At 33.6% G+C, this 27,391-nt stretch overlaps 3 protein-coding genes across 5 annotated transcripts; 2 read left to right on the forward strand and 1 right to left on the reverse strand.

The window, feature by feature from the left end:
• Nucleotides 1–1,651: 1,651 nt before the first annotated feature.
• Nucleotides 1,652–5,514, forward strand: LOC102629702 (ent-kaurenoic acid oxidase 2-like). The gene is made up of 8 exons (XM_006464276.4): nucleotides 1,652–2,280; nucleotides 3,429–3,906; nucleotides 4,008–4,271; nucleotides 4,403–4,492; nucleotides 4,616–4,694; nucleotides 4,831–4,937; nucleotides 5,061–5,182; nucleotides 5,284–5,514. The coding sequence occupies exons 1-8, from the start codon at nucleotides 1,982–1,984 to the stop codon at nucleotides 5,387–5,389; spliced, it is 1,545 nt and encodes a 514-aa protein (XP_006464339.1). The 5' UTR covers nucleotides 1,652–1,981; the 3' UTR covers nucleotides 5,390–5,514.
• Nucleotides 5,515–9,459: 3,945 nt separating this feature from the next.
• LOC102629199 (3-hydroxyisobutyryl-CoA hydrolase 1) lies at nucleotides 9,460–14,896 on the reverse strand. Of its 2 annotated transcripts, none has more exons than XM_006464275.4 (14): nucleotides 14,574–14,896; nucleotides 14,368–14,448; nucleotides 14,146–14,214; nucleotides 13,915–13,978; nucleotides 13,718–13,782; nucleotides 13,540–13,623; nucleotides 13,026–13,110; nucleotides 11,807–11,892; nucleotides 11,273–11,394; nucleotides 10,730–10,790; nucleotides 10,484–10,582; nucleotides 10,258–10,359; nucleotides 10,058–10,099; nucleotides 9,460–9,968 (listed from the first exon to the last, which is right to left on the reverse strand). In XM_006464275.4, the coding sequence occupies exons 1-14, from the start codon at nucleotides 14,601–14,603 to the stop codon at nucleotides 9,831–9,833; spliced, it is 1,128 nt and encodes a 375-aa protein (XP_006464338.1). In that variant the 5' UTR covers nucleotides 14,604–14,896; the 3' UTR covers nucleotides 9,460–9,830. The 2 variants fall into 2 exon arrangements, with proteins under 2 accessions (XP_006464338.1, XP_006464337.1); XM_006464274.4 differs by having other exon boundaries at nucleotides 13,718–13,797; nucleotides 14,574–14,893.
• Nucleotides 14,897–16,267: 1,371 nt separating this feature from the next.
• Nucleotides 16,268–19,367, forward strand: LOC102628757 (uric acid degradation bifunctional protein TTL). 2 transcript variants are annotated; one of them, XM_006464272.4, is made up of 6 exons: nucleotides 16,268–16,469; nucleotides 16,579–16,646; nucleotides 16,754–16,811; nucleotides 17,014–17,115; nucleotides 17,569–17,722; nucleotides 18,620–19,367. In XM_006464272.4, exons 1-6 carry the CDS (start codon nucleotides 16,323–16,325, stop codon nucleotides 19,075–19,077), a joined length of 987 nt encoding a protein of 328 aa, XP_006464335.1. In that variant the 5' UTR covers nucleotides 16,268–16,322; the 3' UTR covers nucleotides 19,078–19,367. The 2 variants fall into 2 exon arrangements, with proteins under 2 accessions (XP_006464335.1, XP_006464336.1); XM_006464273.3 differs by having other exon boundaries at nucleotides 18,623–19,367.
• The last annotated feature ends 8,024 nt before the right edge of the window (nucleotides 19,368–27,391 follow it).

The raw sequence follows: 27,391 nt of genomic DNA on the forward strand, positions 1-27,391 counted from the left end.
AAAAAAATTTAAATATACCCTCATTGCCCAATTCCTCTATTTAAATTTTTATCAATAACTAATTTTCAAAAAAGACATCTATACACCTAAAAAAATTGTAAATAAATTATAATTTTAAAAATAAAATTAGTTATTAATAATCAATTTTATTTAAATTTTAAACTTGTATATTTAACAATTCTCCACATGTCAATCATTTAAACTTGTACATTTATAACCAATTTTCTATGTTATTTATTATGGTATTAATAACCAATTTTATTTTTAAAATTATAATTTATTTACAATTTTTTTTTAAGTGTGTAGATGTCTTTTTTGAAAATTGGTTATTGATAAAAATTTAAATAGAGGAATGAGGCAATGAGGGTATATTTATAATTTTATTAGCAATATATAGATAAATTTAGGGATGGCAAAAATTCCCATGGGGACGGGTACCTTCGGGGATTTTTCCCATTTGGGGAGGGTACGAGGATACTTTTATACCCAATTTCTTATTCGGGGAAGGGACGAGAAAATTTTTTTACCCAGTTTCTTATTCGGGGAAGGGGCGGGGATGAGGTGGAATCCCCATCCCCTCCTCATTTCCCCATTTTAATTTTTAATTTTATTTTTATTTTTTAAAATTACTAGTAAATAAATAATAAATTTTGAATTATATTATAAAATTATAAATATTGGTAAAAGTAACAAATATCAAAATATTTATATTATTAAACTTTTAGGCCTAATTAACTAATTAAAGTGTTAAATTTTTATTTAGGACATTAAAAAGGTCGGGTAGATTCTATTAGCCCAAAAATTTTGTTTTAATTTTAATTTTGTTTTATTAAAAATATTAATTAAGTATCTACATTTATTTCATTTATTTTATTGTCGATATAAAAGTAAATTCTTTTTCTTTTTATTGTAGGATTATGAAGATTGACAAAGATAATTATTTTGATAATTTGTATTTTGCATGTGACTTTTATAATAGATCAATGTTAATGTAAAATATATTTCGAACTTTACTTTTGTTTGAATTTTTTATTTTAATATAATTAATTCAAAATCAAAAATAAAAAAAATATGTATTAGTTATTAGAGGATCGGGAATCCTCAGGGATCCCCTGTTATTATTTGGGGAAGGGATGAAGATTCTTTCAAGCAATTCTGACGGGGATGGGGAGGGGACGGGGACATACGCAAAATATCGGAGATGGGTATGGAGAGATTAGTCCCCTCCCCTCCCCTCCCCTCCCCATTGCCATCCCTAGATAAATTGAATAATCTAATAATTTTTTTATATGCTAGAAGGATATAATGGCAAAATTATAATAAATTAGGGTGTAAATATTTTTTTTAAAATGTTAGAAAATTTTTTATCCCTTTACTTAAAGGTTGGGGGTGTGCTTGTTATTTTCCCATAGATTTATTGTTTTGGATCTGACTAGGAATCCAAATAATGATGATGGAAACTTTTCTGTCAGTCATTAAGCAAGAATGCCTAAAATGATTATTGTTGACGACATAACACTAGAAATGAAAGAAATTCATTTGGTTGATTATCCACATAGGGAATAAGGCTGTTATTAGTAATTATATTATGCAAAAATATTTCAGATAGTTTATTTTATACAAGGAAAGAAGAAATAAGGTATAAGTTGAAAAAAAGGAAGAGAGGGGGGAAAAAAAGGGGATGTGAGAAATAGAAAAGGTAATGAAAATCACCCCCTCAATGTCTATTTTTATTGAGAGGAGGACAAAGAAACAGATATGGGCCGGCAAGCTTAGGTTTCCTTAATTATCTATACCCTCCCGCCCTTCCAAATAAAAATCACCCCCTCAATATATAATAACTCCAGTTGACTGTGGGGTGGGTGTGTGTGTGTGGGGGGGCATATAGTACAAGGAAAGAGACTGAGAGGAATGTCTCAGCTCTGAGCCTCACTACGAGTCTTTATTATTAACAGTATTAAGGGGTGGTGAGTTAAAGGTGATGGTGTTGGTTGGGTGGTTTATCGATCGAAAAATGGAGTGGATGATGAATTCCGATAGCAGTTGGAGTTGGATTTGGGGGGTGGGGGTGGTGGGAAGCATGATTGGTGGTTCAATGATGATTCTGAAATGGGTCATGAAGAGAGTTAATTGGTGGTTGTATGAAAGAAAATTAGGTGAAAAGCAGTACTCTCTTCCACCGGGTGATATGGGATGGCCTTTCATCGGAAATATGTGGTCTTTCCTCAGAGCTTTCAAGACCACTCACCCTGATTCCTTCGTGGATAGCTTCGTCTCCAGGTACCCCTCTCTCTGTCTGTTTTCATTTTCTTTTGAGTTCTTCTATTATATTTTTGTTAGCTATTAGCTAACCAAATTCGTTGCGTTGGTGTGCCTTAGATCTTAGAAAAGTACCAAAATGCCATGGGGTATGGTAATGGTGTGGCCATAAATGGGGGGTGATGTGTTATTGTGTCTTTGTATTTGTATTTGTATTGCAGCATCTCATCCCATTCCATCTCATCTCTATGTACGTTAATGAGTACGGGAATCAAAGACGTCACACGGCAACGGTTCATACAGACTCCTTTTTGTCATTTTCACTGCCATACTCATGGTCCTAATATATTTATGCAAAACTCCTACTTATTTCCACCGCCACCGTCAGTCGATCTTTTTTATATTTTTAGCCCATCCCCCATCCCCCATCCCCCATCCCCCAATCCCAAATCCAACCCCATTTTTGCAATTTTCGCCTTCCCACTCCCAGTTCCTCTCAGCTTTCATCTCATCATCTCCACCGCTTCCTTCATCTCCTTCCTCACTTTTCATTTTTTCTTTTGACACACTGTATCTTTCATTTTATTATATTTATATATTCTAATAATTAAATTGTTTTACTTCTCTCTCTTTTTTTCCCCCCTCAATTTAATCTTTTTTTTTTTTTATATACTCATTCAGCGTTGATGAGATAATAGCTAATAGATTTTTAATACACTGTTGGTGATAATTTTTTTTTTCTTTTAATTCAAAAATTGGTGAACAAAAAAGATTTACCTAATGGAGGCAATTTCAATAAATCATTGATAGAGCGCCATTATCTGGTGATAGTAGGTAGTGGGGTTACGAGCGGAGGCCAGTAAGGTCCATTTATCTAATGATATTTATTAGTGTGGGTTGGGGTTCCACAAAAAAATTGAGAAAAATCACGAATAATTAAAAAGACTGATAGTTTCTAATCTAAAGGATGTGACTTGAAGATGTAAGGTGTTCCGCGTTTTCATAACATTGTTGTATTTAGTAGCTATTAATTAATAGTGAAAGAAATCTTGGCCTGAACCAATAACTAAATGTCCTATATACATGCAGTCTACTAAATAATAAAGTGCTAATAATTATTATTATTATCATTTTATTTAATTTTTGTTTCGAAATGAAAAATTGATTAGATTCGGACGGACGGGAATGTACAAGGCATTCATGTTCGGGAACCCAAGTATAATAGTTACAACGCCCGAAACCTGCAAAAGAGTACTAACGGATGATGATGCATTCAAGCCCGGATGGCCAGCTTCCACGATGGAACTCATTGGGAAGAAATCATTTATTGGCATTTCCTACGAAGAACACAAGCGTCTTCGTCGCTTAACGGCCGCTCCTGTCAATGGTCATGAAGCATTGTCTGTCTATGTGCATTACATTGAAGACATTGTGACCTCTGCCTTAGACAAATGGTCCAATTTGGAACGAATCGAATTCTTAACTCAACTCCGGAGGCTTACGTTCAGGATAATCATGTATATTTTTCTTAGCTCTGAGAGTGACCATGTACTCGAGGCTTTGGAGAGGGAATACACTAAACTTAACTGTGGAGTTAGAGCCATGGCTATCAATCTTCCTGGATTTGCCTATCATAAGGCTCTTAAGGTCAGTTGTTTTCTTTTCTTTTATCATGTAACGATTAATTAACATAGTCTGTAGTGGATGTTACTTAATTAATTCAATGATGAATTTCTTTGTTGTTTCAGGCTCGGAAAAATCTTGTGGCAACACTACAGTCTGTAGTGGATGATCGAAGAAATCGGAGCAAGGATGATAACTTTCCAAAGAAGAAAGACATGATGGATGCCCTGCTGAGTGTTGAGGATGAAAATGGCAGAAAATTGGAAGACGAGGAAATCATTGATGTTCTGTTGATGTACTTGAATGCTGGCCATGAATCTTCTGGCCATACCATGATGTGGGCTACTATTTTCTTGCAAGAACACCCTGAATTTCTTCAAAAAGCTAAGGTAACCCCAACACAAATAATTTAAATGTCTTTTTACGAGTCCATCATCAACACCAGCAACTCTGTTCTCTTTTATTTTGCAAGTTTTACATTGTCCTTGTAATTTGACCTTTGCTTACTTTTGTTCTATAGGCAGAGCAAGAGATGATTGTTAAAAAAAGGCCACCTACACAGAAGGGTTTGACCCTTAAAGAAATTCGAGAAATGGATTATCTTTCTAAGGTTTATGATTTGACTGTTTTGATGAGTCAATCGAATTGAATGTTCAATCCAAACTCAAAATCCTTTTCTTTGTGTTTTTTTTTCTTTTTCCCTTCTCTGAACTTTTTTCCCCCTTCTCTGAAGGTGGTTGATGAAACGCTTCGTATAATCACATTCTCACTCACGGTGTTCCGAGAAGCCAAAACAGATGTCAATATAAGTGGTCAGTTCAATTTATTTGATGAACATGAAGAAATATTTTTACTAGTCTCCCCTGGCCCTGGATAAGCATGATTTGATAAGTCACAGCGCACAAGCTAATGGTTTACTTAACCAAGTCGGAATGTGTTTCATTTCAGGGTACACCATTCCAAAGGGTTGGAAAGTTCTGGTTTGGTTCAGAAGTGTTCATTTGGATCCTGAAATTTATCCAAATCCAAAAGAATTCAATCCTTCCAGATGGGATGTAAGTTGTAGATTTGTTTATTTAAATAATCTTAATATGTTAGTTAATGCATATGCTTGCCATATATCTATAATTATATGATCTAATGATGATGTTGTTGTTGTTTCTGTAAACCAAGCACAGAATTACACAGCCAAAGCTGGAACTTTCCTTCCCTTTGGTGGAGGCAGCAGGTTGTGCCCTGGAAATGATCTTGCCAAGCTTGAAATAACTATATTTCTTCACTATTTTCTGCTCAATTATCGGTGAGTTATCTTGCAAACTCAAACTCTTCTTCTTTTAGGCTGTTTCAAAGTTATTTGTGCAAATATTATTTACGTGAGTATTTGTAAATTGGATGTTATAGGGTGGAACGGCTGAATCCAGGATGTCAAGTGATGTATTTACCGCATACAAGGCCTAAAGATAATTGCTTGGCAAGACTCCGAAAATGTTCATCTTCATCTGAATGAAAATGGAAAAAAAAATAAAAAAAAATAAAAAGATGAACAACAGAACAACAAGTTGTTATGTACATTGTCTTCTTCTTTCTTTACTAGAAATCCAAAAAAAAAGAAAAAGAAATTATTAATCATTATTTATGTTTATCATTTCCTTCGTTAGCTACAAATACAAATAAAATAGAAGCCTTCCATTTATTTAGATAGAAAATGTAATCAAAACAATTGCTTTCCAATTTCCCTTCCTGCATGCTGTTGTAATAGTAGTATTATTATTTGGACTCCAATCAAACTCACTCGTTCAATTATGATTTTTCTTTGTTTTAAACTTCTTCAACACCATGTCTACTCAAACAATCATTTGCCTGGACTAAAAGAAACTTTTTACGCAAGCATATATGATGAAACATGAGGTTCAAGCAATGGATGTAGTACAAGAAGAATTGGCAAAAAAGAAAAAAAAAAAAAGAGGAAAATCACACAATTCTTGAAGTTTTAAGGAGAAAAAAATACAGCAGTTATCCTCTTAATGTAGATCTAGGTCTACTAGTAAGATGCTCTTATATACCAATAAGCGCGTAGATAAACTTGCATGAGGTTGTTTTAGCTTAACTAAGGTCCTCGGTTCGAAACTTGAGAATGCATCTGCGTTAAATACTTGTTGGGTGAAATGTGATTTTCGGATACCATATGATTTAATACACTAAAAAAACAAAAGCTCTTATATTGATTAGTATCAGATCTCTTTTGAGATATTTTGACATGTGGCATTATTAAATTGAAGGGTCATGATTTATTTTTTTAATTAATTATTCTGACAGCAAATTAATTGATGTGTTTTAATCTTTTACCCGTTCACTCCATAATTCCCACTTGTATCCATTTTTTTTCTCACCATCGCGATCTCATCAACAATTAGAACCGAAAAAAAAACCATTTATTCATAATTCACTGCAATAAGCAAGACTCAATCATCTCAGTTAGAGAAAAAAAAACAATTAATTTGCTGTTTTTCTTTATTTAACATTCAATTAGTCTCTAAACACCACTTTTTAGGGAACCTTTTGTTGATTTGAGTCAAAGTTGAGACTTTGGCAGATAGCGTATTCATGTTAAAGTTTGGAACTGACAGTGAACAAAAGGCATGTGTTAACAAATGGACCATGGCATTTCAATAACGCTCTCATAGTTTTTACAGAGCCCGTGGGCATTGAGGAAGTCTTTAAACAGTCATTTAAAATACATCATTTTGGGTACAACTCCAAAATATGCCCATTATGTGTACGGATAAAGAAATATTAGTAGAGACTGGTTGAGCAATTAGGAAAGTAGCTGAAGTGGGAACAAATGCTAATGGAGATGTTATGGGACAGATCATTTGGCTTAGAGTGTCAATTCACTCAATTGATATCACTGAGCCACTAACAAAAATCATAACGTTGGGGATAATGGGAGAACGAGAAGACATGCAAGAAGACGAGCGAAGGGTGATGCAGGAAGATACACAAGATGGGGTTCACCTACGGTGCAACTGTGGTATCGTGCCATACTCGCATCCAGTCGTTGGATGCACTTACATGAGTGGGGTTCACTGATATCCAACGGCTGAATACAACTGTGGCACGGCAGTTGCACCACATATTTTCCCTATAAAATGAGGCAAAAGAAGATAAAGAACAAATCCCAATAACAAACCAATATGAGAAGTTGTCGAAGTTTTGCTACTGTTGTGGCTATATTGGGCACCAATATAAAGAATGTGTAGCATACAAAAATTTGGCCAAGGAAGATTTGCCCTATGGGCCATGGACTAAAGCTCAGACTATAACTGAAAAATTGAGGCGATGAAGAGATAGAGGGAGAGGGAATGTAGTTTGGGAGAATCAAAGGGACGAATGACCAACTTCATCTAGAAATCCTAACTTTAAAAACAAAGAGCACCAAACCTCAAATTATAGTGAATAATCGGATTAGGATACCGGTGCAAATTGAACCCGAGAATCACCAAGTTCAGAGGAGCATTTAGTGTAAAAGGATAGAAAGATGAGGCGAGTGATTGATAGCTGTCAAACCTAAGGGTGATAGTTAGTGAAGTCAACATCAGTAGGGGGACAAAAGCTAGATATGGCTAACCTCGATGATGAAGGAAAAAGACGGGAGGCACAAAAACTACAAGCAAAGCTGAATTTGGGAAAGGGGAAAGTTCGCACTTAGCAACGAGAAAGTTGAACGGGAAAATACCAATCCAATTCCAACGATAAGAGAAGTTGAAAATGAGCCCAATGGCCATATGCTGAGGCCCAAACGAAGGAAGTGGAAAGTGCAAGCAAGAAAGAAGGATAAAATAGAGAAAAAAAAAAGTGAAATGCAAAATTGGCCTATTTCAGCAAAAAGGCCAGTAAGTGAAGTTAGAGAAGCGAATGGGGCAATTCCAGAAGCAAAAATGAAAGAAAATATGTGGCCCAATGAAGTTTTCAGTTCTCATCTCACCAAGAGCCAAACAGAAACTAAGTATGGAAATAGAGGAGAAACAAGATGGAGAAACAAGCGAGTTGGCAATGGGAATTACTGAATTAATATCAGTGGAGGTTGGTTACCAGCCCTACCGATAGCCATGAATATCATTAGATGGAACATTTGGGGATTGGGGAGCGACCCAACATTTCGTGAAGCTAAAAAATTGCTCAAAATGCAAATGTTTGAGCTTATTTTTCTTTGTGAAATTAAGCTAACATCTAGGCAAATGCAAGGGAAAAGTAAAAGACTGAATTTTGATAACTATTTTGAAGTTAATAGATCTAGAAAAAGTGGTGGTTTAGCTTTGATGTGGAGTTCAGGATTGTTGGTAAAGATTAAATCTTGGAGCATGCATTATATTGTTGCAGTAATATGTGCTGAAAATGGGACTTATTGGTGGTGTACAAGAATTTTTGGGTATTTAGGCAAATGCAAGAGAAAAGTAAAAGACTGGATTTTGATAACTATTTTGAAGTTAATAAAACTAGAAAAAGAGGTGGTTTAGCTTTGATATGGAGTTTAGAACTGTTGGTGGAAATTAAATCTTGGAGCATGCACCATATTGATGTTGTAATATATGCTGAAAATGGAACTTACTAGAGGTGTATGGGAATTTATAGGCATTCATAAATGAGTTAAAAGCACTATATATGGTCACTGTTAATGAGGTTAGCCACCTTATCTTTTCTGCCCTGGTTTTGGTTTGAAAATTTCATTGAAATCCTATGGCCTTTTGAGAAAATAGGAGAAAATGATAGAGAATTAGGTACGATGCAGAATTTTAGAAACAAAATTACAGAATGTAACCTGGTGGACTTGGGGTGTAAAGGGGGGCCATTTACAGGGTCCAACGAAAGATATAATCCACTTTTGATTGAGGAAAGATTAGACTGTTTCTTGTGCAATAAAGAATGGGGGAATATGTTTCTTGAATTTGCCGCTGAAACTTTGGAAACATGGACATCAGATCGCAACCCCATTATGATGACTGTGGCGGAAAAAGGAAGGGGGCTAAGATATAATAGAAGAACATTTCCTCGACTACACTATGAGGATTCGTAGAGCCTTTATGGGAAATGCAAGGAAATTGTAAAGCAAGAATTACTGGAACAAAGAAGTTGGAGCAATAAAGATGTGGTTGAATATTCAAGGGGTGTGAAGCACTTGTCCAAATACATTAAACTCTCTTTAATATTCGAGAAATACCTACTCTACTCACATTTCGTAAGAAAAAGACTGTCTCTATTCAATTAATTGAAAGAAGTACCTACTCCACTTAGATTTCGTAAAAAAAAAACTGTCTTCATTCAATTAGTTAAAATTAACATTTATAAGCCTCTTATGGAAGCTCGAACCCTTACACTCAATATTGTAAATACAAAACTTCTCTCATTAGACCAAATGCCCATTGATAATTAGAATCTTAGTTGGACCATCATAACAACTGATTCACTGCTATTAGTAATGTACCCCAAGTAAACAGATGATGTTTATGATTTGTTAAACGGGCAAGTGCAAGCCCCCAATAATTTCGTCTCTTCCTTGTCGGGAATCAATAATCAATATCAATCAACTGTTTACTTTCATTTGTTTGGAAGATCCCCCCAGAAACTTTATAAATTGTAAATGCTGATGGTTAGGGATACTTGCAATGTTCTTGTTCATGCTATTGCCATCACAAATCAGCAAGCTCATCGAAGCCTATAGGTAAAACTAACCTCACCCTGACCTACACCTCAAAAGATAAGCCAGAGCCGAAACAGTCTCATGTATTGTACACTATGAAGGGGGTACAAAGAAGCATCAACAAAGCTCAATCCTTATTTTGTTTGAAAGAACAGCAACGGACAAGGATTTCATCTACTTCCATTGGACAAATTCTGTTAGGCAAGCATGGCAGCAAGCTGCAGCAATACCAACTCATTCTCACAATTACTTAGAGCTTCGCAATGGCTGTGGCGGGCAAGTTCGACCTAGCAGGCAGCTTTATATCTTCCCATCTGTCATCATTGATCTTGGAGAAATATTGGTCAACCATATTGTCATTGACTAGCTCCAATTTAGACGGCTTCCACTGAGTGCAATTGCAAGGAGTTAGTTTCCGAAACCCAAAAATGGAGCATGGAAGCACAGATGAAAGGATATGGAAGAGAATTCACCAACCTTCGGGTTCTTATCCTTGTCTAATAGAATGGCTCTGCAACCCTGTATAACAAACAAACTTTCAGAGACTTTCAAAGATTGTTATTGAAACCTTTTTTTTTTTTGTATTTTTTAGCTTGTTCCTTCTTACTTTAAGTAAGGAACTCGTTAATGGAAAATTATTTCACACACACGTGCGCGCATTTGAATGGGTTGCAAACCTCAAAGAAGTCTTTGCTAACTTCTCCCATCATGACATGACAGACCATTCTATACTCGCGAATAAGGCATTGACCAACACCTTGCAGCCTCCCTTCTCTAATCTGAAATAAAAGGAACAAATCCAGCTTTAGCCAGCCAACTTTCAAAAATTGCAAATAAGCAAGCACTTCAAAAGAACTTTCGGCATAATGAAATGTCATTACAAAAGGAATGCTAAACACATACCGATCTAAGAGAAATTTTAAGACTTGTTGGTGACGCCTTCTTCAAGGACTGAATGGCATCAGAAATCCAAGCATCTGCTCTGTTGGTGCTCTCGCTCTCCTACATGTAAGAAAGCATAAGATGGATCAATTTATTTACGGCAAACAATTTTCTTCATGATCAAGCAGAACAACCAAAACGAAAATGAAGTAATTTACAGAGAAAATATTTTGACTCCATAAAGAACCAAACCCATCATCAACTCACCAGAGCAGATAAAATTTCCTCAACTGTTCTTCGGGAAAAGCACTTATCAATGACATCCATCCTAAGCGAAGCAACCACTGATATAAGGATAAAAGGAAAACATAGCAAATCTAGATTGGCTAGTCCATGTTCTGATTTGACTAGACCAAATTCTGATCAGTTTATTGTCCATGCATTGTAGACAAGAAATTGCTGACGGGAATATTCTAAAACCATAAAAATGGAAATTGCACATAAAGTACATGCAGAAGATCATAGTTATAGTCCAAAAGCTGTAAATTCATAGGTAACTGCTTTCCCAGGAATAAATTCAGTTGTGACCTTTCTGGAAGCAAGCAACCTCTCTCCCACCCACCTCTCCTCCATCAAAAACAGAGTAATCACGGAACTTTTTTTTTTTTTTGGGGGGGGGGGGGGGGGTGGGAGACTAAACTGAGCATTGAGTGCAATAGCCTTGGTAAAGAACTTAAAATAATCAATAAGCCCAAATCAATTATTTTATATCAACCAATACAAAGCAAAGCTATAAATAGAATACTTTACCAATGATATGCACTGTGGTCTTTCAAATAAGGTTCCAGAGAGAATTTATCGATAACTGCTGAAATGACGGCTGGATCACTTGAATTTACCTTGTATAATGCTTCTTCTAATAAAGCCAATCTCTGTCAATCAAGTCAAAAAAGTAGCATCGAAATGGTAAGAGTACTCACATGATTATAAGTAATAAAATTAAAAAGTGCACGACTTGGAGGTCAATACATAAGATGCACGTGCACCCATAAAACCACTAATTATTCATATTTTATTCTAGTAATAACATCATCAAACAGTGCCAGAACAGGAGATCTTCCAAAATTGAAAAAAACAGTTCACCAAATTTAAGCTAAAATGACTGGGCTTAACAAGTTTTTAGACCTACTAATTGCAGTTTCCACACCTAGAGCAATGAAGATTGAACTTCAGATTCTAGAAAACAAATATTAGCTTCAGGACTTCAGCATCCTATTATAAATAAATCAATTTTATCTCTTATCCTTTGAGAATATGCAGTCCAATGATTATAGTCATGGATACCGATGAGGGGACAAAGTGAGTAGCAAGACCACATGCACGCATTTCAGCACCATCCAACCTTGCACCTGTCAGACCAACATATTCTCCTGCCAAAAATTGTAGAAGATAATTAAGAAAATAAGAGAAGTTCAAGTTAATATCATCTACAAAAGTTTAAACAACAACAAAATAGACACATTACCCTATATAACTTATTAGTAATGCTACTCGGATAAAAGGATTCTTACAAAATTTTGACAAAAAAGTCCAAAACACAGCCGTTCAACTTAAGTTGAATAAAAAAGGGAAAAAATTAAAACAGCTGACCAACAATATGTACTTCATGGCAATCTATCATCAGGACTCTATATCATCAACTAAAATCTCTTTCACCTCCTTTCCTTTATTGCTTTCAAAATTCGGCATGATTAATAATTATGTCGGTGATATTATTCTCTCAAACACCAACACATCCACTCCACGAAATATTTCTTCCCAAAGAATAATTAAAGGGAAGATGATTTTAGAATTCACCTGATGGCTGGTTACAAAAAATTAGAATTTACCCAAATCAAAATATTTACCTCACAAACCCTTTCACCAAAGACCAAATCAAGCTACTGCCACTACCAGCACCGACACCGAAAAAAACAAACTGTTGACTGGAGAATTTTAGATTGATCACACCATCAACCAACTCTTTAGGATCCAGCACCAGTGCCTTTGAACCAGTTTCCGGCATTGGTTGGCAGTGTGCCGTCGGTGGGTGGATGTGCAGCAACAAGGAGAGATCAATATCTCATGCACTATTACTATTTAATAATCCTTTTTCATTCAACGGCTGTGTTTTGAAGTTTTTGTCAAAATTTTGTAAGAATCCTTTTGTCAAAGTAGCATTACTGATAACTCATTTTACAGATCAGAAAATCCTTTAATAGATACCAAGAAAATTCCACATATTTTCAAACTAAAACACTTATCCTATCAATTTTTTAATCTCACGAACACAATTCAACACTAGGATTAGATGATAGAACAAGAGGAATAGGAAGGATTATGCTAGGAGATCAACTGGTAAGGAGAGATGGGACCACTTCTTCCTTGAATTAAAGAGCTCTCTCAAGTGGGATGCAAACCCCATAAATGGAAGAAAGAAACAACATCTCCACATTTGAAAGGGCCGCAAGAACTTTTAAAGTAAGAGCATGTTTAAGAAAATAAAGAAAGTAGCTAGCATTACCGAAGAATCCAGGGAGTCTTGACAAGAAATAAGAGGCACCAATATCTGGGAAAAGTCCCAAAGCTGTCTCAGGCATTGCAAATACCTGCAATATAGAATACCGAGACACAATTACTAATAAGGTTAGAGCCACTAATTTTACAAGAAAACGCATTTATTGAAAGGTAATGCCATCTATACATATTCTTGTACAAAGTGAATTTGTACAAACTAATGTGGAATTGTTATATCGTAGCCACATGCCTCAAATTTTCACCAGAATAAAAAAGATAATGTGGGTGCCACATCAGTTTGTATGAACAGAGTTTGTATTCCAGTTATATCAGAATTAATTTCTTGTTCATCATGCTTTCACACTGTTTACCAGTAGATTATATATTTTAGAAAATACAGATAACCAATATCAGTTCAGTGTTCTTGATGCTAAAAAATTAAGAAATTATCATCATCAGTGATTAACTGAAAATTGTAACAACTTAACCTTAATAACTAAAAAGAGAGCAGTATTACACACCGAATTCTCAGTAGCAACTCGGAATCTACCATGTATTGAAACACCAGCCCCACCTCCCATGACAATTCCATTAAGAATTGAAACCTTGAGCACCAATTGCATGCCAACTATAAGGAAAAACTTGTATATCTGGAAGGTGAATGCCACAAATAATACAAGGTTTAGTAGAATGGGTCACCTGGGGTTTGGTGTACGTTGCCATCAAATAATTCAGGATGAACTCCTTGGAAAAGAATTTGGCACCTGATATCCAATCACCTATTGTAAAAAATGATTAACAAGGAGCAGTGAACTTTTCATGGAACAAGCTTCACTAGGACAAATGAGATTCTTCAGATGTTCCTGAAATAGGACAAAAGGAAGGATGGAATATACCCTCATTAATACCGCGAACAACTGCGGCCACATCACCACCAGCACAAAATGCCCTTCCTTTTCCCTAGAAACAAATAATTATGCGTTAGCTGCAAGACTGAAAAAGAACGGGTTGCAATTACAATGAAAGAGATAGATATTACTAAATTCATACCAATATCATGGATTACGGTTTAAAAAAAAAAAAAAACTATTTTATGCTAAGAAGAAGAAGAAGAAGAAGAAATAAACCTTGAGAATTAAGAGCTTCACGTTCGAATCGGTCTCATAGCGCTGGAAAAGTTCCAATAACCGAGAAATCTATAACTCGAATTGAAAAGCAAATAAAAATTATTAGAATTGGGCAGAAAATAGTAAAGTAGAAGGAGAAAGAGCAAGAAGATGAGTTTAATATGAATAAATGGGGTACGGTTTTTCATTAAACAAGTAAAAGGAATGATAAAAATTAAATACCATTTGAGCTGAAAGTGCATTCAATTGCCTGGGCCTGTTTAGTGTCAATATTCTTACAAATGAGGTCTCTTCTTCTAAGACCTGTAATCGAGACAGAGGACAAAAAAGCCAAAACACAAGTGATGTGATGGACCCCAACGACATCGGCCATCGCCAAGGCGAAGTAAATACAGACCATGCAAACAACTTAGAAGAGAAAAGCTTACCTGGTCTTCCTGTGATTGAGCAGAAGCCATCTTGAACGAACTTGATAGAGCTGGAAAAACGGGAAGACGAATAGGGAATGCGGAAACGATCTCTTCTCTCTCGATTCAATTCACCAATCACAAGTTATTACAGACAGGTTTGGTTCATCTTCAGAACGTTTGCAAGAGAGATATGGACAACTTTTTGAGAGACGTCACCGTGGCCGCAGGGGCAAGGCGTTTCACATCTCATCAGGCGCGAGTTCGATTAGATGGTCCGCGGCGCGTCTTCAATTTCTATCCAACATTTTGGAAATTGATTAAAAAGAGGTTCTTTTCAAAATAAAAAAATAAAAAGAAGCTAAAAATTTTCATCGTCGTCAAATTTTAAATCACTAATTATAACTTTTAAGGTTAATGTAACTTAACAACGCCCAATTAATACTTTCCTAAAATGGTTGTAATGCTATCGAAGGAAAAGACTGAAAGCACCCTAAACCGCTCCCGCATAACACGTTTGTACATTTTGATTATTATCATTATTATTTTTGGAGAAAAATTGACGACGATTTTCATTAACCAAATTCATCATTGTTAACTTAACATATTAGAAAATAAAAAGGAAATGGCATCCTTTTTATTTATGATTCTGTTAAAGAAAAGGGACGCCTACCGATTGTTGTTAGTATATTCTCTTTACAATTAGGAGGATTTTGATTGTTTTGTCTTTTTCCACATTTTGTTGTTAGTAGAATTTTTATGACTAGAGTTTTTATTTAAAAATTTTAATTGTTTGATTGTGAATTTTTAAAAGTTATATTATAAAAAATAAAATAAAATAATTAAATAAGTCAAAAATATTTTAGATATTTTAATATTTTAAAAAAATTTCAACTTTTGCTTCAAAAAATTAGAATTTAAACTTTTATTAGTAGAGGTAAAATAATTTATTTAATTTTTAAAAGTTCTATTAAAAAAATAATTAAATAATAATAAAAATTTTATTAAGAGTTTTTAAAATTATATAAGCATTTAGGCTCTATTTGGTATATCTTTTCAAGTAGAGTATATTTAAGTAAAGTTTTTATTAGTAGAGTTTTTACAAGTAAAATTTTTATTTAAAAATTTTTAGTTGTTTGATTGTTAATAACAACTTTTATTAAAAATTATAAAATTATTTTAATAGGTAAGTTTTTTTAGTTACGTTATAAAAAAATAAAATAAGATTGTTCAATAAATAGAGGATATTTTAAAATTTAAAAAAAATTTCAACCTCTACTTCTAAAATCCCCAAAAATCTTAAAATTTAAATTTTTACTAGTTGAAGTAAAATAATTTATTTAAATTTCAAAATCTTCATTAAAAACTCAACCAAATAATAATAAAAATTTTCATAATATCTTATAGAATTAAATAAACACTTATGACTATTAAATAAATACTTATAATTATTAGATAAGACATATTAAATAGATAATTAACGTCAAATATTAAAATTACTTAATAATGAATGGTATTATTAGAATATATTGGGTTGGTTGATGAGTGGTCGACAGGTTAAAAGCTCAATTAAATAATAACAAAAATTTTGATAAGTATTTATAAAATTAAATAAATACTTATTAGTATTAAATAAATCACGTCAAAAACTATTAAATAAGCCATAAAAAAGGGTAGGTGATTACGTCAAATATTAATTTTTTTTAATAATGAATGGTATTATTAGAATATATTGGGTTGATTGATGAGTGATCGACAGACACCCGAGAAATGGAGGAGATGATGGTGGTTTTGGATGAGGAGGAGTTGTTGGGATGCTGCGGTAGCACCAAATTTGCGAAAGAGATGGCGTCGGCCTCACCTTTTGCATCATTGAATCAAGCCGTCTCAGCAGCTCGACACATCTGGTTCAACCTGGTATTGACTTTCGTCATATCGCTTTTCTTCGCTCAGATTCTCTCTCTCCCCCCCTTAATTTATGTGAAATTCTAATTTTATTTTCAACAACTTACGAATTAATATAAAGGTTGATGTAAACGGCTGGCTTGATGCATTTTCGGCTCATCCTCAGATCGGCCAATCTCCGTCTTCACAGTTTTCTTTTCTTACTCTTTTCTCGTCTCTTATTACAATTACTTGATAGATTCTAGCTTTTTATTTTATTTTTTATATCCTATTAATTTCTTTTTGGATGGTGGTAGGTGGAGCAAGGCCGAGCAGTCCACTGCTTTAGCAACTGCTAATGAATCTAGCTCGCAGGTTAGTCAAATGAATATATCAATTCCTTTCTCCTGTTGTAATCGAGTCTCGCATTGCTAAGCTAAGATTTCGCATGTAAGGATGAGTGCTACTTGGCATGTGGCCTTATTTCTAGGAATGAGTTATGTGTGCTTAACACTTGTTTAATTATCTCTCCCTATAAGTGCTTTTTTTTTTTCCCTCCTTTTTCAAAATGTTGTAGGAACTGTCCGACTGGAATAATCGGTACAGGCTGAGATTTGGATTTATATTTATTATATGTGCATCGGGGAGGACGGCTGCCGAAATACTTGCTGAGTTGAAGGTTTGTTAATCTTACTGCCGTCCACTTTCTTTACTCACATTAGAAAAAGCATTTTGAACTTGAAGTAATTTATATTATTGACTTACTTTATCAGTGATTCATAGATTGCTTCTTTGCGGTCAGTCTATGATTTTATGTGATAATATTTCTCAAACAGAGAACATTTCTCAGCACATCAAGATCTTTTTTCGCCCCACTCTGTTTCATTTTTTATGGTTATTACATTTTGTATACTTTTGCTCCTAGCAGAGATGTTGTCTTGCATCTACTCATCCGCAGAAGATAACCCTAGTGTGAAATGCATTCATCCTTCAACTTTGCTGAATAATTGATATTACTAGGCCAGCAGCGGTTCTGCTTTTGTTTTGCTCAAACAAAGTTCATTACAATGCCCATTTTAATGTACCAGATTGGATGCTTAATAAAATTTATTATCTGTGTTGGTCTTGGCAGAAACGATACACAAACAGGCCCATAATTGAGTTTGAGATTGCTGCTCAGGAGCAAATGAAAATAACTGAATTACGTCTGGCAAAGCTCTTCTCAGCTAAAGCAAAAGCTTCTTCTGCAACTTTCCAGTATTCTGCAACTGCAAAAACAGCAGAAGGTACCCTTTTACCATCAATCAAGCAGGGCTTTTTATTTGGTCACTACATTTAATTGTTAGGAAACAAGCAACTAATGCATGGATAGACGATATTATGGACCTTTAATTCTCCCTGTCTCCCCCCTGAAAAAGTAGGTAATCTTTGCTTGCACTTGCTCTACAGATGCAATTTAGTTTCTGATCCCTTAGATTAAATTTATTTTCTCTCCGTCATGCAATAAGCAAATAAAATTTGTTTGGAACACATACATTATTCATTCTGTGTATCAACTGTTCTGATTATGTAGAATCAAGTTTGCTGTCCAGGGAAGAAAAAAAATGGAAAAATGGAGATGAAGGGAAAAATATGAAAATTTATTTTTGAACAGACAAATTCTGAATTGGATTAAGTGTCACTGCCCCTATTTAGTATTGTGGTTGGACAACTATAGCTTAAAAGTTATAACACTAAAATGTTTGGTAAACATTTGCTAATGTGGCTTAGAAGATGAGTTGATTTGATTGCATACTTTATCATGAAAAGCCTAAAATATCTGTGCTATTTTTGTTAAAATTATTATTTAAAACATATTTATCACACACTAACAGTTTTTATTTCATAATTCTAGCTATAGCTTTTTTTCCATTGCAGCCGTGGCATAAAAGTTACACCATCTTAATACCAAACAAAACTTTAGTACAGACCATCGATTTAAAGAAAATTAAATGATTAAACTGAGTTTGAGTAATAATAGGGAGCAGCGTTGGTGTTTAGCGGGTGAGGTTTCTCATCCCCATCCAATTTTTTTTTTTAAGGACTTGATATTTTTTGTTTCTAGCATTTTTTTCCTGAATTGTTACCAACTACCCTAATGTTTCGATAAATGTTAATTTTTTCTTTTTCCTTGTTCAATCTAGAAGATCGTGTGAGCATCATAGAAGGACACCTATGTGCTTCTACTGAAGCTTCAGCAGGGAAAATATCTCAAATCCCTACAAGAACTCGACTACCAATTACAACACATGTCTTGGATGTTTCTCAAGGGTCTCCAGCTGCGGGTGTTGAGGTACGTTTGGAAATGTGGAAGGGCATCCAACCACGTCCCCTCTTTGGCGAAACAGATGTCAGTGGGTGGGTGTACCAGGGGTCTTCAACTACAAATAAAGATGGACGATGTGGTCAATTGATGGGCATGATTGAAGACTTGAACCCTGGATTTTACAAGATAACTTTCAACACTGGTAAATACTGTCCAGAAGGATTTTTTCCCTATGTTTCTATTGTGTTTGAGATCAGGGAGTCACAAAAGCGAGAACATTTTCATGTTCCTCTGCTGCTCTCACCATTCTCATTCACTACCTATCGTGGAAGCTAGAATTGTATGGTTGGTTTGTTGACTAATAGAAACATTGTGTGCTTGTGTTGCAAATATTCAATAGGGTTGGTCATGGCTGTGGTTATGTGGTTTAATTTAGCCATTGTTATTTATTGAACAAAAAAAAAAAAGATGTTATTTTAAGATTTTAGAATTTTTTTATTTAGGTATTTTGATGTTTTCTATTTTTAATTAGAGTCAATTATGATGTGTTTTAGGTTTTTATTTTCAGTATAACTTGGAGAAGTGGGTTTACCCTATTATAAATAAGGAGGTCTTGTTATTGTTTTCATAGGGTCAAGATTCTCTCCTGATCTGATTATATTCTGAGAAAATAAATCAATTGTTAATTGGTTGTTAATAAATAAAAAAATAAAAGAAGTTAAATTTTACCTATACACTACCACTAAAGAATACATGACAAAAGATTTTTAAAAGCTCAGTAGAGTTCAGATCAGGAGAGGATCATATTCCTTTTTTAATAATTTCTTTTGGAACTAGCTATTGAAATTTTTATTGTAGAGTTGTGTGGATCATAAGGTCATTGAATCTCGCTTAAAATATTATCAAAATTCATTGAGTCATTTGTATTAGAACAAGATTTAATCATGCTTCGAATACAGCGTAATCTAATCGCTTAGGTTTGATTTAGTACTAAAACGATATTTAGTGTTTATTTACCCATTAATCTACTTTCGTTATCTTGTTATGTCAATTGGTATTATAAAAGTTTTGTGTTAGTTACACTGTTTTCTGGCTATTTACATTCATCTCATTGAATCCACCAATGAAATAAAAAAATCAAAAATTCCCAAATAAAACTCTAGCCGCCACCTCAGCTGTCGTCGCTTCGACCATTGCTGTCATTCAGCCCACCACCAGAATAACCATTAGTCGATGACCAAAACCCTTGCCATCACACTCGGATTTTCCCCGCCATAAATCACCAATTCACCACAGCAACCCTCCAAACCTGCAAGCTTCATCACTCAACCCGCAATCGTTTAGTTACCTTTACCGTCGATTGACAGTTTGACACCACTAACACCCTCCCCTTTAGCCGCACATCAAGAGCAACCATCATCATCACCCGTCATTGCTGCAATCTTTGTCGCAAAACGCCACCTCACCACCACGTGCCGCTGCTACGTCAAGTCATTTTTCCAACCAAATGATTGCGATTCTGATCAATCTTTAGCTACCGTTGCGTTTATCGTGATTATATCTACTATATCTAACCCTCACCACTCCAAATCACAAGCACCAATTGTCGACAACACCAAACGTTGAAAATTAGGTTATTTATGGTTTTGTCATTAGTTGTATTTTTATACTATGTTTACTTATTTGAGTGGGAGTGAGAAGTGAATTCCTCTCACTTAAATGTTTATTTAAAGGAGGAGTGAAAATCCTACCATATGAGCTCCACTTATTTTTCGAGTGACGATTGACGAGTGAGATTTCTACTTTCATATTGGAGGTGGGAGTAGATTCCTAGTTCCTACTCCCCTCCATTTTTTACTTTTATTTTATTAAATTTAATATAATTATATTTAATAAAATAAAATAAATAATATCATATTTATTTAAATAATATTATTATATTATTTTATAAATTATATTTAATAATAATATTATTATTAAACTTCTTTAAATATAATATTATTTTATTAAATTAAAAATAACAATATTATGTTTATTTAATATTAATAATTAATAATAATAAATAGTTTATTCTAAGAAAATATTAATTTTGTATTATATTATTAAGTTGCTCTTATAAATATTTTTTAATTTACATAATTAAAATTAAAAAATTGTGATTTACATAATTAAGAATATTAATAGTTATTAATATTTTAAAATTATAATAAAATAAATATTTTATTTTAGAATATTTTTTATTAATTTTGTAATTAAAAACTATAATTCTTTAAATAAAACTAAAACTCTAATTTGAAACCATTTACTCCCAATTCAAACAAAGTAAACATATAAATTAGATTTTGATTCCAATTTCATACTTTTATTCCAGTGTAAGTAAACAATTTACTCCTACAGCCACTCCACACTCCTAAATCCAATATTCTCACTCTTCAAGACTCTCATTCTAATTCAAAATGTGAACGCTATCTTAATTAAAAAAAAAAGCTGACAAAAATAGGTATCAAGATTCACATTGTCTCCTTAAAATTGAAAATATCTTGGATTTTGATTGTTATCTTGAGGATTTTTTTATTGGATTTGCATGATGAATGATTTTCTCTAAATTGTCTTAACATGTTATGCTTTAGAATGGTAGAAACAACTACAAGAATCAAGGATTCAACAAGGACAAGATAAAATCCAAGAATGGTTTGATGTGAGACAATCAATGAAAGATTATTTTCTTCATTGTGATGATGTTGAACCTTTTCTTTTTACACTACTGAAAGTAGAAGATGATGGGATTGTTGATTTATCTAAGATTTTTAAAGAAGAGATAGAACGTACTTTGATTTGGGCATTGAGCCCAATAGTATGATCGAGTTTGTGCAGCAAAATCAAGCTGAAGAGATCCAACAATAATTGACATGATTATATCTACCCACATTGAAAATAAAAAGGATTATTCTTAAAGAAGATTTGACTGAAAGGTAAAATTGTCGGTGAGTACAATGAGCAAAAATTAGAGAAAGGCAAGAGTTTTTTTTTTTTTTTTTATCATTGTTCGTTTCTTGGAAGTCTTTATTGCCTTGAAGAATGCATAAGTAAGGAATCAATGAAATATGGATTCTTCAAAGTTTCAATAAAGATTGATGAGGAAGACAACAAGAGTTACAAGATGATTTGCTCTTATATTATAAGTCTCATCCTCTAAATTGTATCCAAATTCGAGCACGTGTTTCTTTTAAAGGGGGCAGACTAATGTAAGTCATCGTTTCAAGACTTTAGAATTTTGTTATTTCGATATTTTGATATGCTTCATTTTTAATTAGAATCAATTATGATATGTGTTTTAGTTTTTTATTTCAAGTATAATTGCTATTTAATTTTTATTTTAAGTTAACTTTATGAAGTAGGTTTATCCTATTATAAATATAGAAATTTTGTAATTGTTTTCATAACCTTTTGATTAATGAAAACTTTTCTTTTATAATTTCCTTTGCAATTATGTATCAAAATCTCTTTTATACAATCATTTAAATTAGAGTATCATCTAATCTTGCTTAAGGCATTATCAAAATTTAGTAAGCCATTTAGACTAGAACGAGATCTAATAACACTTTCAATTAAAATGTAACCTAATCATGTTAACTTAATTTGATATTAGAACAATATCTAATATTTATCTACCTTATCAATCTGCTTTCACAACCCGGCTTTGTCAAAAGAGATTCGTGGAGATTAGTAAATGTGAAGTAGTATTTATGTCGGTGGATTTCATCCTGTCAACAAATAAATGTTAATGTTTACATTCTCATTAAATTCCAAGACAACTTTTTCACACATTTTTATGATTATATCTAATCGTCTTCCTCGTTTGCTAATGTAAGAAGTTGGTCCAACAAAAATCAAACCCACGTCATTGGTTTCCAAATAGATTGTATGAAGTAAATGTTTTCAAGAACCAGTGGATGATGTATGAATTTCTTTCATGTGTTTCGTTGATGCTAGAATTAACAAGTCCCTCAACAACTAGGGGTGGGCGTAAGTTCGGATCTGAAAATTTAAAAAACCGTTCGGTTTTTTGAAAATAAAATCCGAACCGAAACCGACCTATCGGCTTCGGTTCGGTTTTTCAGTTTTTTAACGGTATTTGAATTTTGACTTTCGGTCAAGGACCATTTTGAAAATTTACAAACAAATTAGGCCACAATAGAATTCTTATATGCAAACATTTCCTAAGTATTGGGCCACACTAATATTATATAAAAGAGATGGATCTAAATGATATTATTCCTCCATTATCTTCTCCACTTCGCGACTTTCTCTGTTTCTCACCTAGCAACAGTGACATTTGCAGATCCAATCACATATACAGATCCAAACAAAGCTAATAAAATCAAATACAATTAATAATCTAATACAGTAATAATAAGTAAAGCAACCATGAAATTACAAAAGATTAAAGAATCATTTAAAAAAAAAAGACCCATTTCAAAAAAAAAAGAAAAAGAGAGAAAGCATAGCAAGTAAGTGAGTTGGCTGGCTGGCCAGGGAGCAATGGAAGGAACGGTAGCGGCAGATCGGCATTATCAGCCACCGGCAGATGGAGTTAAGATTTGGGTGTGTGGTTTGTGCGGTCGTGATTTTGTGTAGTTGAAAGTGAGAGATTGGTGTAGAATTTGTGGTTTGGGTATATATATCATAGTGAAATTACAAAAAATACCTTAATATCGGTTCGGTTCGGATTTTCAAATTTTTTATCTGAAATCGAACCGAACTGAACCATTCGGTTCAGTGTTTATAATTTCGGATTTTTGAGAGTTAAAAAACCGAACCGAAACTGAAAAAATCCAAACCAAACTGAATTTTTTTTGGTTCTGGTTCGATTTGCCCACCCCTATCAATAACTACAAGCTTAATATTACAATCATTCTCAAATTAACTGAGTTTTGATCAAGTAACAAAAATAATAATTATAATCATCATTTGATAGGAGAATGTCTTTTCTTCTAAACCGTATAAAACAATCCATTTAACAATAATCCAGTTGTATGTGTTGTTAATTAGAGTAATCTTTCTCTTAGAAAGTTGGGTGTATAAATTAATTTGTATTATAGTTAACGAGGTACAACACGTGATTCTTTCATCTCACTGATCACAAAGAATTGAAAGGAGAATTAATTATGTGGGAAAGTTTTAACAATAACTTTACCACATATACGTTAAGTTCACTAAAATTTTTGTATGTTTCAACAATTAGTTTCCAACACCGATCATATCTTCCTAATATTAAAAATTAGGGAATCAATGTTTAGGTTGGATTTTTTCTAATGGCACCAAAAATACAGTCGACTTAAGCTCAATTGGAATCTACTGTTGTTGAGCCAACTTTATAAATAAAACCTAAAATCTATGTGGTGATCTGCAAACGCACCGGTCTACCCCTATATGTTTCTTATTACTTTTGCAATATGAAAAAAAAAAATGAAAAGGTCATCTTATTCAAAACCCGGTTATGAAATCCTTTCACTCCTACTTTACACCTCATAACGCGTCAAGTTCGACTTGGAAATCCATTTGTGTGACCTAGGAATCTACTTATCTAAGGCTGTGTTTGGAATTGAGGTTGGGCAGCTGTACCTTAAAAGATACAATACTAAAGTATTTGGTAAACACTAGCTGCTGTAGCTTGGAAGCTGTATTGATATGATTTTTCACTTATATGATAGAAAATCTATTATATCATTAATAATTTTGTCAAAGTTATTATTTAAAATTTATATATACTACATATAATTAACTTTTTTTTTCATAATTACTGTTTTTTTTCCACAACAGATGTAGCTTTTGGCAAACACTAGCTGCTACAGCACCTTAATTCCAAACATGACCTAAGTTAGCCAAGAGAAATGTGCTCTAAATGTGTCCCTCTAGTCAAAGAAATTAAGTACAATGACCTCGCAACAACCCTCAACTAGCGAAAACCTCTTAAAGCCACTAGGAGAGTGGGTTGGATTCAAGGATGCAATTGCCCACTAAAAGTAACCTATTTAAACCAAATAAGCTATTAAAGAAAGGGGTTAGAAATTCAACCTAAGACCCACAATAAATTAAGTGTGTGTGTGTGTGTACATACATACATATCACAAAATAATAAGAAGTTTGAAATGCAAATTCTTCATTACCAAACACATAATTTGGATGAGTCAAAACTTCAAAGTCAACATAAACTCTTACTATAAATTTATATATAATTATTAACAATAAGAATTCATTGGCGATGTCCTTCAGGTAAGGGAATTAGGGATGACAAAATTTAGATCCAGATTCATATTTTGAGATTTGTAATTACATCTAAATCCATAAAAAAAAATATATGTGGATTTGAATGTGGGTAATACTCGTGCGGATTGCGAGCGGATTTTTTTAATATTTGAATCCACGTAATAAATTCAAATATAATTTAAAATTCAACAAATTTATCTAAAAATAAAATAAAATCCAATAATAATTCAACAATCAACAATTCAACACCTAGAATAATATACAATAATACCATAAATACATAGATCCAAATACCATAATATAAATCAAACATCAAAATAGCATAAATTCAAGTCTAACACCACCACAAATCCACAAATAAAAACACTACAAATCCACATAGATTTCATTTAAAACCATTACAAATGAAGACATTACCAAAAATCCACATATGATTGATTTTTTTATTTAACTTATACATTTTTTAATCTAATAAAATAATTTAATTAAAAAATAATGCGGATCCGAATATTCGATTTTCAGAATGCACTTACATTTGAATCCAGATCGTTCGGATATTTGTGGATCTGAGCTGGGCTTAGATTTTTTTGCCATCTCTAAAGGGAACGACATTGTGGAAGGGCATTGTCCTCTATGGCAAAGCTCCATCTTCCACCAGGCTCCTCATCCACTTCAGGAACTTTTAGATACATGAATTCATATTTGATCTAACCATAATTGAATATGTGAGTCAATGAAGCGGGGAATAAGAATTTTATTCAATAGGACATTATTTTATTGTGCACCATCTTGGAACACCATAAATCCCACTTAACTTTAGTTTATTTTAGGTTTTCTCAAACCATTTTCCTTCCTTTATATACCAAATATTTGACTTAGACATTAGAGAATCTATGCCGGAATATCTTAACTGTGTTTTGTGATTGGTAGGTGTTGTGCAAATTTTAATGTACTCGCAAGCGCACGAATCTATTGTAGTATAGATCAATGGTGACGAGTGTCGATCCCACGAGGAGGTGGATTTTAATTATGTAGAATTAATTTTGTAAATGGGTAGTTGGATTTATGGTGGAAATGATTTGGAATATGCTAATACTTAAATTAAAATGGCGAGAATAAATTCTAAAATTGGAATTGCAATGGAGAGAATAAATTGAAGAGAAAATCTATTAAATTGACGTACTTGGGTATCTGGATCCGTATCAACATGCATCATGGGCTAAATAATCCGTATTAATGCCAATTAAATCATGAGGGGGGAATCCACACCTCATGAACCGCGCTCTAATCAATATGGTGCTAAGGGCTTATCGTGCCAAATAATAATAATCTTGTACTAGAGGGCCGGTGAAACCAAGGCGGTACTAGACAAGATTAGTATTATTTGTCGACGAGAAGTCAAAACATCCACAAAAACTAGAGGGGAAGAGAAAATAAATTTACCAAATAAAGCCCATGACACATGTTGAGACTTCACCTTCAACCCAAGCTTGAAAGAAAATTAGCTACTCATAATTGAACTAGGGGCAAAATGAGAATTTATTAAAATACGAAGAAAATACAAGATGGAGAGGGAATTACAGAAAATGGATCCCAAAAATGGATTCAGAGATATCAAATTAGGGGGGAGAGGCCCCCTTTTTATAGATACATGGAGTAAATCATGGCCATCGGATTAAAAACAGTTTGGACGCTCAGGATTGCGCCACGTCATCAGTCAACAGTCCACGGTTTGACCACGCGGATGAACAGTAACACGGTTTGACCCGACTTTGAACAGTAACGCGGTTTGACCCGGATGAACAGTAACGCGGTTTGGTTGAAAATAATCCTGTGTGATGCATGCACCGTACGCGAGATTTTTCGTCCACTGATATGCTGCCACGTCACCATCAACAGTACATAAGAATTTTAGTCCAACATGATCGTGACACCTCATCAGTCAATGCCACATCATCGGTCAATGCCACGTCATCATCCGTCTATGTGAACAGTGTCGTGAACAGTAACGTATACAGTACCGTACACGTGAATAGTACCGTACAAGTGAACAGTGCTATTTTTCCTTTTATGCTCATCCTAAGGTTTTCGACCGTCCTGAGTTCAAAAGTGATGTCCGTTTTGCCATCTGATTTCTCGTTTATTGTGAAATGACTATGATGCCCCTAAAATACATAAAATACTTAATTAAAATAAAACACATGTAATTAAATCACAAGAAGGTTAAATACATAAAAGTAAGGGTTGTTAGTAAGACTTGAAATGTAAAATGATGGTTTTCTCCTTTATAAATATGCATTTTCTAACACTCAACAGTAGGTGTGGAAAATTGTGTTAAGATAGATCAGTGTATGAGTTACGATTCATGCTGTTATTTCCC

Source organism: Citrus sinensis, chromosome 3 (genome assembly GCF_022201045.2).
Source record: "Citrus sinensis cultivar Valencia sweet orange chromosome 3, DVS_A1.0, whole genome shotgun sequence".
NCBI classification, from domain to species: domain Eukaryota; kingdom Viridiplantae; phylum Streptophyta; class Magnoliopsida; order Sapindales; family Rutaceae; genus Citrus; species Citrus sinensis.